General features: G+C 40.2%; 4 protein-coding genes across 4 annotated transcripts; all 4 read left to right on the top strand.

Moving 5' to 3' along the window:
• Nucleotides 1–842: 842 nt before the first annotated feature.
• Nucleotides 843–2,960, top strand: MELLADRAFT_88142 (uncharacterized protein; the record flags this gene model as incomplete). Its single annotated transcript, XM_007411583.1, has 7 exons — nucleotides 843–1,065; nucleotides 1,141–1,445; nucleotides 1,540–1,942; nucleotides 2,050–2,156; nucleotides 2,240–2,393; nucleotides 2,558–2,768; nucleotides 2,852–2,960. 7 exons carry the CDS (start codon nucleotides 843–845, stop codon nucleotides 2,958–2,960), a joined length of 1,512 nt encoding a protein of 503 aa, XP_007411645.1.
• A 481-nt stretch (nucleotides 2,961–3,441) lies between these two features.
• Nucleotides 3,442–4,849, top strand: MELLADRAFT_116853 (uncharacterized protein; the record flags this gene model as incomplete). Its single annotated transcript, XM_007411584.1, has 3 exons — nucleotides 3,442–3,850; nucleotides 3,931–4,253; nucleotides 4,323–4,849. 3 exons carry the CDS (start codon nucleotides 3,442–3,444, stop codon nucleotides 4,785–4,787), a joined length of 1,197 nt encoding a protein of 398 aa, XP_007411646.1.
• Nucleotides 4,850–5,506: 657 nt separating this feature from the next.
• On the top strand, nucleotides 5,507–7,556 carry MELLADRAFT_88140 (uncharacterized protein; the record flags this gene model as incomplete). Its single annotated transcript, XM_007411585.1, has 6 exons — nucleotides 5,507–5,963; nucleotides 6,058–6,305; nucleotides 6,383–6,629; nucleotides 6,714–7,129; nucleotides 7,219–7,287; nucleotides 7,362–7,556. 6 exons carry the CDS (start codon nucleotides 5,507–5,509, stop codon nucleotides 7,554–7,556), a joined length of 1,632 nt encoding a protein of 543 aa, XP_007411647.1.
• Nucleotides 7,557–8,301: 745 nt separating this feature from the next.
• On the top strand, nucleotides 8,302–11,584 carry MELLADRAFT_88139 (uncharacterized protein; the record flags this gene model as incomplete). The annotated part of the gene is made up of 8 exons (XM_007411586.1): nucleotides 8,302–9,688; nucleotides 9,799–10,036; nucleotides 10,108–10,311; nucleotides 10,389–10,514; nucleotides 10,613–10,765; nucleotides 10,835–10,954; nucleotides 11,032–11,167; nucleotides 11,252–11,584. The coding sequence occupies 8 exons, from the start codon at nucleotides 8,302–8,304 to the stop codon at nucleotides 11,582–11,584; spliced, it is 2,697 nt and encodes an 898-aa protein (XP_007411648.1).
• Between the last annotated feature and the right edge of the window lie 200 nt (nucleotides 11,585–11,784).

Genomic DNA, 11,784 nt, shown 5'->3' with positions numbered 1-11,784 from the left:
TTAATGGATTGATAAGAAGTTAAAGAAGAAACTTCAAAGGTGAACACAATGAGTGTTGAGATAAGAGCTTTCAGAGTTAGTTGTGATGTGTAGTAGGATCGAGTGGATCAATTTTTTGTTGAGATAAGAGCAAGCCGATGGAGCTTTTTGATGCAATGGGTAGTTTAAACATTAGTGGTTCGATATGAAGTTGACAAAGAAATTTAAAAGGTTAACACAACAGGTGTTGAGATAAGAGCTCGCCAATTCGACTGTGATGTGTAGTAGGATCTATTAGTTTAATTTGAACTACAATACTTTGGTATTGATTGATACGATTGAAGTTGATAAGATTTGAGATGTGGTTTGATTGAGTCAAAGTCTGGATATTTGAAGGCACAAGAGTTGAATCGGTCGAGCAGTTTGACCGACTCACTGTAAATTGAGAGGGAGGCATGGTTGCTTTTCAAAAAAATTGAAGGAAATGCCCAAATTCCAAAAACCGAAAACCGAAAACCGAAAACCGAAGTTTTGAAAAAACGGTGGCGGTCACTTCACGTCACGGCTTCCGTAGCTACAGGAGTTTCCTGGCTACCCCCTCCTGCGAGCATCCCACGACATCACCTCGGAGTCAGGCGGAGAACACTATGTAGGAAGAGAAATCATTGTTGAAATCACTTTCATCTCAAAGTTATGTTTTCAGAGTCCCAAGGGCAGCGCAGATGCAGACTTTATCTCGGAAAGATATACCCGAAAAAGCAAGCCGGATCATGTGATTCAGGGCCGGGTGGACGCATACATCGGGGTTGAGATCAGTGTGTAATTGATCGATAATTTCTTGGGTCAAGATCTAGTCCACGATCATGGATCAATCTGCTCAGCCATCACTACCGACGCGATCTTTCAAACTTCTTGCATTGCATGAGTATCGCTTTGAACTCGACCCAGCAGAGTCAATCTCTATTCGACTGGTACAAGGAACCGCTGAACTATTTGGATTCGAACTCGCTGTCGGTCACGATTATCCATTTGGTGATGAAGCTCGTGCAGCAATCTTCAGTTGGCATGGGGCTGATCTCGAGATGAGTCTCTCTTCCTCTGTCTTGAATGATCATCTCTGGTGAATGAATTTGGATTGATGTTCTCGCTTATACGTCACAGGCAAAGTTTCTACTGAATACATTGCAGAAGAGACCCCAGTACCAACTCATCTAGCTCTCCACCTCGCGCTGGAGCGGATGAGACTGGCGGCCGTTGCTCCTAAACATTTCGTACCACGCGTTGAATTGCCGCCATCACTTCGAACACTTGAAGAATTGAATGAAGATGGTGATGATGAGCGCCTTGGACCTCGTGTTATGGTCGTTGGTGGACTTTCGAGCGGCAAGTCCACCCTTGTCAAGACCCTCGCCAACCTAGCCATCCGTAGTGGTCGAACCAAAGTTGAAGGGCCAGGGCTTCTGCTTGTGAATCTGTGTTGTAGTGATGTACGCAATGCTAGCTTTTGTTTGGATGGACCATGATCCTGATTCGCGGTTTTGTAACTTCAAATGTCTTCAGGGAGCCTTCACCCTTCCCGGGACATTTTCGATAGCTCCTCTTTACGCGTCCATTCCTACCACCACCTCTGTACATCCATTCGGATCCACACCGACAACTGGTCTACCTGTTCTCTTCACACCTGCAAATCCTTTCGATGCTCCTCTTCACCCGACTCCCAACCCAGCGCTCTTCGCACCTCCTCTCAATGCATTATCATTCTATTACGGTCATGCCGATTTCGGAAGAAATCTTGGCCTAGTAGACGCTTTGTTTAGAAGAATGGGTTCTGCATTGGATGCTCGGATCGAGAAGGGGGCTGAGACAGCGGCTTGGACTGGAGGATTGATTGTGGATACACCTGGTGAATTCTGTGATAAGAATCGAGGGGCGATTGTGAAAGAGGCCGTACGCTCTTTTGGAAGTCAGTGTCTCATCAGTCCCTTTTCTTCCCTCCTACTCTTGATCAGTCTCAGATCCTTCTGACCCCTGGCACGCGATGAAATATACTTACAATCCTGTCAAACATAGTCAACGTGATTGTTGTGATGGGCACTGAAAAACTGCAATTAGAGATGTCCAAACTGATGTCCACAAACAAGACTGTCCGGGTTGTTAGAGTGCCAAAGAGTAGTGGGGTTAAGTATCACTCTTGCCAACTCTTATGCTCTCCGTGCAGGTATTTGACTGATAGTTTATTTAACACCACTTTTGCACACAGGCATCAGAGTTTGATCTCCTCTATCAGCGTCGTCTTCAATCTAGTCAAATTCGATCTTACTTCTACGGCGGTCCGGCTTTGTCTCAGGGCCAGCTGTCGCCATTTACGATTGTAGTAAAGTTTGAAGATTTAATGATATATCGTGTAGGCGAAGGTAAGGAGACAGTATTGACGACATAGCATTTTGATTGACTTTTTCCAAATCACTCATCACTCATCTCTGCACTTCACACATCTGATCGCTCTTCTTTGTGAATGTGAACGGATTCTTGATGTGATCCACTCGACACAACTATGGAATCGGGACTGATGTTGTAGACGCACTGGTTCCATCTTCGGCGCTTCCGATTGGAGCCATTCGAACTTTGAAATCAACTAGTCTCTTGAGGATTGATCCAGATGAGCCACGTACAGGTTCATTACTTCATATGGTCCTTGCTATTCCACAATCAGAATGGGATGGGATTGATCCTGAAACAGATGAAGCTACAGAAGCAGCTACTGGTCCTGTACTTGGATTTGTTCATTTGTGGGTGATTTTTCTCTCTCAAACTTATGTAGAAATCAGTGAATGTTAAGGAGGTGTTTGTTTTTTTCGGCACGAGGATTTAGGGCAGGAATGGATTTGGTTAAAAGAAAGTATACGATCTTGTCACCTTTACCGGGTCGATTACCACGGAAAGCTGCGATTGCTGGATCATTGGAATGGACTGATAGTTGATGAAGATACCAGATGGATTGAAATGTTGGCATATTTACATATATATTTTTGTACTTATTTATAGCGTATATATATATTGATATATCTCTACTTATTGATTGAGATGAAAACTTGCGAGTGGGGTTGTTTACTTATTTATTTTACATCTCTGAAATTTGGCGTGTCTGGAGTTTTAAGGGAATATGTTCATTGTGTTATCTGAATTGATTAGGAGTATGTTCTGGGTTTATAGAATCCAAACGGAACGCAAATTCCAACCAAGGATTTCAACAAGTGAAAGTGAAAAAAACAAGGTGATTGGGTTTTCAGTGAACCGCTTTGAGGTCCATTTGGATTTATCGGAATCTGGCACAGAGTGAAACTTGACGTGAAAAATAAGGAAAAATCCATACAGGTTGTTTTAGGTTACAGACCTGAGTGTATGCGGGAAGCAGGTTAAATTTTAGATTTTGAGAAAACCCAAACCATTCATTACCAAAAGATGAGCGAAGCTCAAGAATCACCCATCAAAGGACCCACACCTAAACGAGCTCATTCGGAAAACATCACAGCAGACGAATTATGGAAAACTCAAGGATGGGATCAAACCCCATTATTTATGAAAGAAATTCCGAAAGAAGTGACGAATGAAGGACCGATTGAAGCTTTACAATCATTAATTTATGATATTGAATCGATTGAAGAATCAGTGAATTCATTAAAACAGAGAGCCAATGAATTATTTAAATCAAAAGATTATAGACAAGCTTTAGGGTTTTATGTTCAAGCTATTGAATTGATTGAGTCTTGTAGGAAATCCAAAACGAAGGAGTATGAGGAGAATCAGGAGTGGCTTGAGATGATTTGTAAAACACTTATTTCGAATCGAGCAGCTTGTCATCTTTCACTTGGTAAGTGAATTAGTTCATCTCTCATTGATTGGTTGATTGGTTGATTGGTTTATTGATTGGTTTTCTGGAACGCTTGGTAGGTAATTATCGTTCATGTATAAATGATTGTGAAGTGGTCACACAAGCTCCATTACCAAGTCCGATTCCATCATTCATTCGTAAAGCTTTCTTTAGGAATGCTAAAGCTAAAATCGCACTAAATCAATTTGAGGATGCATTGATACCACTTCAGAGGATGATTGAAATAGATCAAGAGGCCAAGAATGTTGAGGATATGGAATTCGGCAAGTTGGTTAAAGAAATACAAAGGTGTATACAAGAACGTGAAGAGGTTTCTAGAAGAAAATTAGAAGAAGCGCATAGGAAGATGGTGGAGGAGAAAAGATTAAGGACAGCATTACAGGTAAGATAACAAGATTTGATGAAGAAAGGATTTGGAAAGCCGATTACTGATATAAGATGAATTGATTAGGAACGAGGGATAATTTTATCTCAAAAGATTCGATTCCCACCATTACCAAGCAGTTTACCAGCAGGACTCGAGCCGGCACATTTTGAAACGGATGAAATTGATTCATCAATAGTTTATCCAGTATATGTTTTCCGGCCGAAAGACTCACCGCCAAGAAGAGATTTAATTTTGAGATGGAATGAAGAAGATGAATTTATTGATCATCTTTTAGAACTTACCGAAGGATGTTCCGAAGACGCAAATGATTATCAATTTTATATTGTGACGATTAAAGGTAGGATTTTAAAGTGTGGGAATCGATTGAGTTTGAAGAGTGTGATTCGAATGGGATTTAAGAAAGAGAATGGGGATGGGATCGGGTTGGGTGATCAGGGTCATTTGGAATTGGTTTTGGTTTTGAAAGGGAGTCAGGATGAAAAGGATTGGATTCAGGAAATCAAATCTAATTTTTCATCAGCTTCTTAAAAAATAGAAATGTCTATACATCAGATTTCTTTGCAACTTGTTATGATAAGTTTCTTGATGCCAAGTTGATTATCCTTGATTTGAGTAAGGTGTGAGACTGAGTTTGTGATTCCCGATTGAGAAAGAAAGTTTTGAATGAATGAATGAATGATTACATAATCTAGAACTGATTCAGTTTAACTTTCACTTTGAATGGTTCAGCTGTTCAGTCATTTAGAATCTGTCAATCGGTTTATGTGCTTCGTCACTTCTTTTCTTTTCTTTCAATCACACTCTTGGGATTGACTCTTCATGCTCAGTGTCATCCACTCAGAACCCATCCACCATTTAATTTGTACATTCTCCTAAACTTCTTTACCAGTTTACTCATCAGATCATTTAATCATAATCCAATCCTACTCACTTGATTTCCCTTTAATCCTTCAATCTTCCATTCAACCCCATTCAGCTTCAAACTCTCAATCAATCAATCAATCAATCAAAGAACAATGCTCAACTCTTCCTTAGATCTCATCCCTTCTAATCATCACTCTTCTTCTTCTTCTTTATTCCCTTCTTCAATCAACTCTCAACCTGCTCAACACTTTCAGTCTACTTACAATCCTCGAACTTCAAATCTTTCAGATCAACCATTCACTTCTCGATTGCTTTCACTCAGTAGAACCAGGAACTCTAGACCACTCTCTGCTTTTTTGGCTCCTTCTGTTCGCTTACATTCAATGTCAAATCGAAGATCGGAGAGTCTTACGGTCCCTGAATTTTCTACCAATCGGAATCCTTCATCAGAACCTATCTCAGGAGATGAGTTACCATCCTACACTCGACGACCTCAACGCTTTAACAGGCCGGCTAGTTATGCTGGTCCTTCTAGCCTTCAATCTAGAGCTTCACATCAAATTCCATTACAACCTTCTATATCTGAACAACCACCACCTCGAGCTCAAATCGTTAATTTAAAGCCTCATATTGTCATCTCATCATCTGGAAAAATTCAACTTACTCTCTTTTCTCCTTCACAAGCACGGTATCCTGTTTTACTTCAAGGTTTTGATGAAGAGTTGAGGGGTGAGCTGAAACTAAACTTGGGTGAATTGGGCGAATGTTTTAGTGAAATCAGGGTCAAATTGAAAGGTGTGGTCAGTACTACAGTGGTACGCTCACAAGGAAATAATACTGGTAATGCTATTCAGTCAGTTGGCACCTACGTCGCACTTTTTGCTATTAATTGTGGTTCTCTACTTACCTGTCCCTCTCGGTCTTTCTTTCAGAGATGAGATTGTATTTTTACAACTTGATCAATCTTTATATCAACCTCCGTTAATCGCTACTTCGGAACATCGCCTAAGTGGCACAAAGACCTTTCCGTTCAAGTTTTTTTTACCTGCTCAAAGTTCGAATGATGTTACCTTACCACCTAGCTTTGCTTTGACTAGCTCAGCTCCTGATGCAATGGCTCCCTTCACTCGAGCTAGATTACCTTCCAAGACAGTTGAATGGGCGAGTGTCAAGTACTACATAGTGAGTCAGAATCACATCAGCGTTATTTCCTTATATCTTCAGTGTATACGGATGTTCATTTTTCGGATCTTCATTAGAAAGTCACATTGGCTCGAAGAGGCTTGCTTCGATCTAATGACCGCCTCTTAGCACCCTTTGTGCTTCTCTCGAGACAGACTCAGCCTCCGATCACCTCTATGACTAGACAAGCTGCTTTTAATTTAGGATTACCACTTCCTAATCCTATGGAAGATCCAGATGGATGGATGGGCCGTAAGATTCGACAATATGTCAAAATACCATCTTCGTATCACACTTCTGGCCCGAGATCTGCTTGGTATGAGGGTCAGTCCGCGATTTTGATCCGCAAATCTTCAATGATGTCAAACTTATTTACTTGTGTTTTTGTATTGTTTATTGTTACTAAAGTGATGGTCCTTTTACCATCACCCTTGTGTTATGGACGGAATAGACCGTTGCCATATTTTTTGAAATTTACTTCATCGGATCCTTCTGTGACGACTGATTTTGCTCCATCATACTTTGAAGTATCATTATTACAACGTGCTACTCTTACTGCACTAGGTGTTTCAGGGACTCATGAGGCAAGTCATCTCGATGATCTTCTCTTGTCAAAGCATGCAGGGAGGGTTTTACTAACTTACCAAACTTCTTGTCTTGTACAGAATACTCTTTCGAAAGGTATTCAGCATCCTGATGGACCTAATCGTGGTATACATGCTCCATCTGCTAATAGTCCGTATTGGAGTAGACGGTATGAAGGTGAATTGTTGTTAGGAACCAATGCGGTACCCGACTTTACTTGCCCAAACATTGTTGTTCAGGTGCGATGATTTGTTTGTTTGTTTTGTGATTGATTGGTGTGATTGACTGATGATTTTTTGATCGATCTTGATGCTTTTTTTCTTCATAGTATTTCTTTAACCTTAGAGTTTCTGTACCTAATCAAGCTACAGATCTAATTATCTCTTTACCAATTCAGGTCAGTAGATTTGATCAAAATAACTTATTCGATGAAAAGGAAAGCTGATGTGTTTGTTACGTTGGAATCTTTAGCTTGTTTCGGCACCTCGTCAATCTGGATCAGCTATACCACGTCTAAGAGATCCAACACCTAATACTCTTCATGATCCTCAACAAGGTTCGACTATTACGTTTCCTATACCATCACATCATCTTTCTGGTCTATCTACTGAAGATCCATCACCACCGAGTTATTGGGCAGTACAAGAGATGGATGCTCAAACTTGATGGATCATCTGACTTGATTTGAAATGAACATTTTTGTTGTTGATGATGATGATGATGATGATGATGATGAAGTCATGAAGGAATTTGTTTAATTTATTTTGTAGCTGTTTGATCATTTTGCATTGTTTTTTTTGCATTTTTGTTTATTGCAATTATCATCTGCATCGTCCTGCATCGTTTCCTGCATCGTTTTCTGCATTCTTTCCTGCATTCTTTTTACTTTTTTTAGGATTTCATGGTTCACATGATTGTATTTATGGAATTTCAAACATACATATACATCATATATCAATTCTCACTACATACATATATAAATTGATGGATTGTTTTTTTTGTTTTGTCTCGTTGTTTATTAAAAACTTGATGATGATGATGATTTTTCTCATCTTTTAGTTTTCTTTTGGAGTGTTAATGAATTTGATGATGTGGAATATGGAATGTGTGTTGATCTTGAAATATTTGGGTACTGGCTTTGGTTATGTGAAAACATTTTTTGAGAACTGGGTATAGTAGGCGGATTATCAGCAGATGATCAGAGGGAGGCTATGCAGAAGAGACTCATGATATTTACAGAGCGAGGTATGGATATACAGATAATTTTGTTTACAAGTGATTACAAGTGAGAAGGTATGCTTATAAGAAGTTGAGTACATGAAGTTTGATCGAATGACTCCATTGACTCTTATTATTCTGATTACCATCTCATTCGATCGACTTCAACTTCAACTTCAACTTGAACCTCAAGATGCCTTCAACTAATTCGAATCGATCACATCCACATCAATCTTCTTCACGTATACCTTCTAATCTAAATACTCCCAATGTTCCTAATAATTCAAATCAACCTCCAACTGTTCAAACTCGTCTTAGAGCTCGTCTAGGTTCTCTTCCTACTAGTTTACCTCAACCTTCATCTTCTTTACCTCTTCGAAGAAGATTACCTGCAAGTAGTCTTATGCCACCTGGTAGTCCTCTCTTCGAACAAGCTGGATCTTCTACTCTTGCAATGTCGCCTCGTCAATCTCCTGTTGCGACTAGACCTTCAACTCGAGCTGCTCAATTACAGGCTCAACAGTCATTTTCAAGTCATAGTCTTACTCCACTTCTCAATAGATGTTTTTCTACATCAGGTTCTCCTCAAGTACCTAACCTCACTTCGAAATTATCTCAACATGATTCGAGTCTTCAAGACCCTCAAATCTCTTGTAGCTTTGATCAAGATGGTCAAGATGAAAAAATGAATATCCAATCAACTGATCCTATCTCGTTTTACGATTCTGGTCTTCCTGATCACCTTGAAGAGGCTTCTATGGAACAAGCTCCTGATCAAACTTCATTAGATTGGACCATGACAGATCGTTTGAGATTATGGCGAGATGACGCGCGTGCTCAACATCTTTATGAGACAGCAGCCTTTTGGGGCGCGAAAGTTTATGGATTGACATCTAATCCTAATGATGCATTTTGGCTTGCTCAAGTTTATTTCCTCACTGGTCAATTTGTTCGAGCAGAAAAGATCTTGACTGGTGTTCGAAGAATTGCACGACGGCCACTTGATCTTGAAGAAATCAATCCAGATTCCACTCATGATGATTTGATTGTAGAGAACCTCACTGCTGCTCATCCAGATCGAGAAAAGAATGAAGCTGGTCGAGACGAGACAAATGATTTAGCGCCCGTTAGGATGACAGATTATTCAACTGCTTGTCGATATCTTGCGGCTCAATGTATGATTCGACAAGGAAAATGGGAAGCTGCTATGGAAATGGTTGGGGACGAGAATCCGTTTCGACTCGAATCGCAAAATCAACATGATCTCGATCAGCCTTCAAACTTGAACTCATCTCAACGGGGACCTAAACTAAAGGGACAAAGATCTGAACACGTAGATCATCAGCAGGGTTCAAGTAAAACAGGATCGATGGGAAAGAAGTATGCTGATAGTAAAGCTACTATGGATGGTGGAATCAAGTTTGAGTCATCAATGTGTTATCTTCGTGGACTGGTTCATCTACAAAACAAGTCACTTGACCGAGCTAAGGAATGTTTCTTGGAGTCTCTTGCTTTGGATGTTAAATGTTATGAAAGCTTCGAAGCACTTGTTGGTGGCAACATGCTCGAACCTGAAGAAGGTGAGGATCTCTCCCACTTCATTCCAATTTTGTTTTCCCTTTACTATCTTGTGACACGTTGCACGTGTTCTTTTTGCGTACAAAGCTGAGTTCTTTGTCTTCTCCTCAAGAGTGGGAGTTTATTCAATCACTTGGATATCATCATCAAACACCGGATGATGCACTTTTCATTAAATCTCTTTACACTGTTAGATTAAAGAAATTCAATCATAAGGAAGAAGTTTTTGAAGCATTTCGATTATTGAAAGAGAAGTACAACCTTTCAGACGATCCGGACGCGGCTTTTGGTCTAGCTGATTGGTTATTTACGAATTATCGATTCCAAGATTGTCATCGGATCACATCTAGGTAAGACTTTGGCTCTTTATGTTTCTGCTATGTCCCTCCAGAAACTAATGTGAAGCTTTTGATCTCTTAAGGATTCTGACCTTACATGATCATCATCCGCCTACTCTACCCTTACATCTCACTTGTATGGCAATGATGCCTCATCTCCGACCTTCATTATTTTTGCTGGCCCACGATTTAGTCGAACGAGATCCTAACTCGGCTATAAGTTGGTATGCTGCTGGACTTTGGTATTTTAGTCAAAGACGTTGGGAGGAGTCTAGGAGATTTTTTTCGTGGGTTCTCATCTCTTTCCTTTTGATACTCGTCTTGAGTTTTTTTGACTGACATGTGGGATTATTCGTTCTGTTAGTAAATCTGCTCTTATGGATTCTAGATTTGCACCTGCTTGGTTTGGATTTGGACATGCACTTGCTTATGAAGGTGAACATGATCAAGCCATCACAGCTTACTCGACAGCTTCTCATAATTTTCAGGGGTACGAGCATTACTGACTCAAATGATCAAGTCTCTGATCCACTTCGTTGGGAACAAAAGGCTCATTTGTTTTCACATTTTCTTTGGATCGTCTAAAAGCTCTCACTTTCCTTTGTTATTCATCGGAATGCAACACATTCAACTTGCCAATCCAACTCTTGCGTCCGATTATCTTCTGGCGGCTAGTGAAATTTGTCCGTTCGATCCGCTCGTATTGCATGAACGTGGTGTAGTTTGCTATTACCAAGAACAGTACGCATATTCCTTGGTTCGTCTTGATGCATGTGTTTGAGGCTGATGTTATTAAATCGGAAACTAAAGGTGGCAGGAAGGCGCAGAATTATTTGAATCTACCATCAAAGCTTCACAGAACAGTCAGACGGATCCCAAAATCTGGGCACCTACTTATTTGAACTTATCACATTGTTATAGACGATTAAAGTTTGTTTTTCCACTTTCTTTCCGTTTCAGTGAGCATTGTGTCTTCATATATCTTACGTGGCTTGGATTACCAACAGACGATACCCTGAAGCACTAGAGGCAGCAAAACAGGCTAAATATTTGCAGCCTCGATCGGCGGCTGCGTTGACTGCTACTGGAATGGCATTTCATGCCTTGGGAAACAATTCGGATGCTATCAGGATGTATCACGAGGTATGACCGAAAAGTCTTTGTTTCTCTCAAAGAAGCCAGATGATGATCATAAGCTCAAACTATGTGTCTCTTTGTTCTGTTCAGTCACTTGCAGTACTACCTGCTGATCCAATGACGACCTCATTACTAAAGTTTTCATTAGATATGGAATGTTGTTATCCGATTTTACAAACCAATAGACCATCCACTTCACCACCTGTTTCACCACCGTTTATGTTTAAAGGATTATCAAGAGAAGGATATGAACAGTTTAAAGAAGATTTAGTAGGATATGAAGAGAAGTTAAAGACTCAGTATGGGAAAGAGTGTACTTCTTCTACTCTTTTTGGTTATGCGCCTGAGAAGGAGGCAGGAACCAGTGGGGTTGGGATTGGGGTTGGAGGATTTGAAGAAGATGGGGATCGGATGGAAGAATAAAATGTGTGTGGGTGGGTTTACTTTGTTCTTGTTGGTTTGGGAAATACAAATTGAGTGATTTGAGGCTTGGGAGTAAAAAAGATACGGGAATGTAAATTTGTGTATTTGATATAATCCTTAGGCTTGACTTTGGTTTTGAGAGGAAATGAGTGAAGGATATCTTTGTGGATGTCAGAGATTTGGTTTAAAAGAAATATCAT

Source organism: Melampsora larici-populina, assembly GCF_000204055.1.
Source record: "Melampsora larici-populina 98AG31 unplaced genomic scaffold MELLAscaffold_25, whole genome shotgun sequence".
NCBI classification, from domain to species: domain Eukaryota; kingdom Fungi; phylum Basidiomycota; class Pucciniomycetes; order Pucciniales; family Melampsoraceae; genus Melampsora; species Melampsora laricis-populina.
The sequence above is the reverse complement of the archived record's forward strand: the minus strand, read 5'-3'. Positions and strand labels throughout refer to the sequence as shown.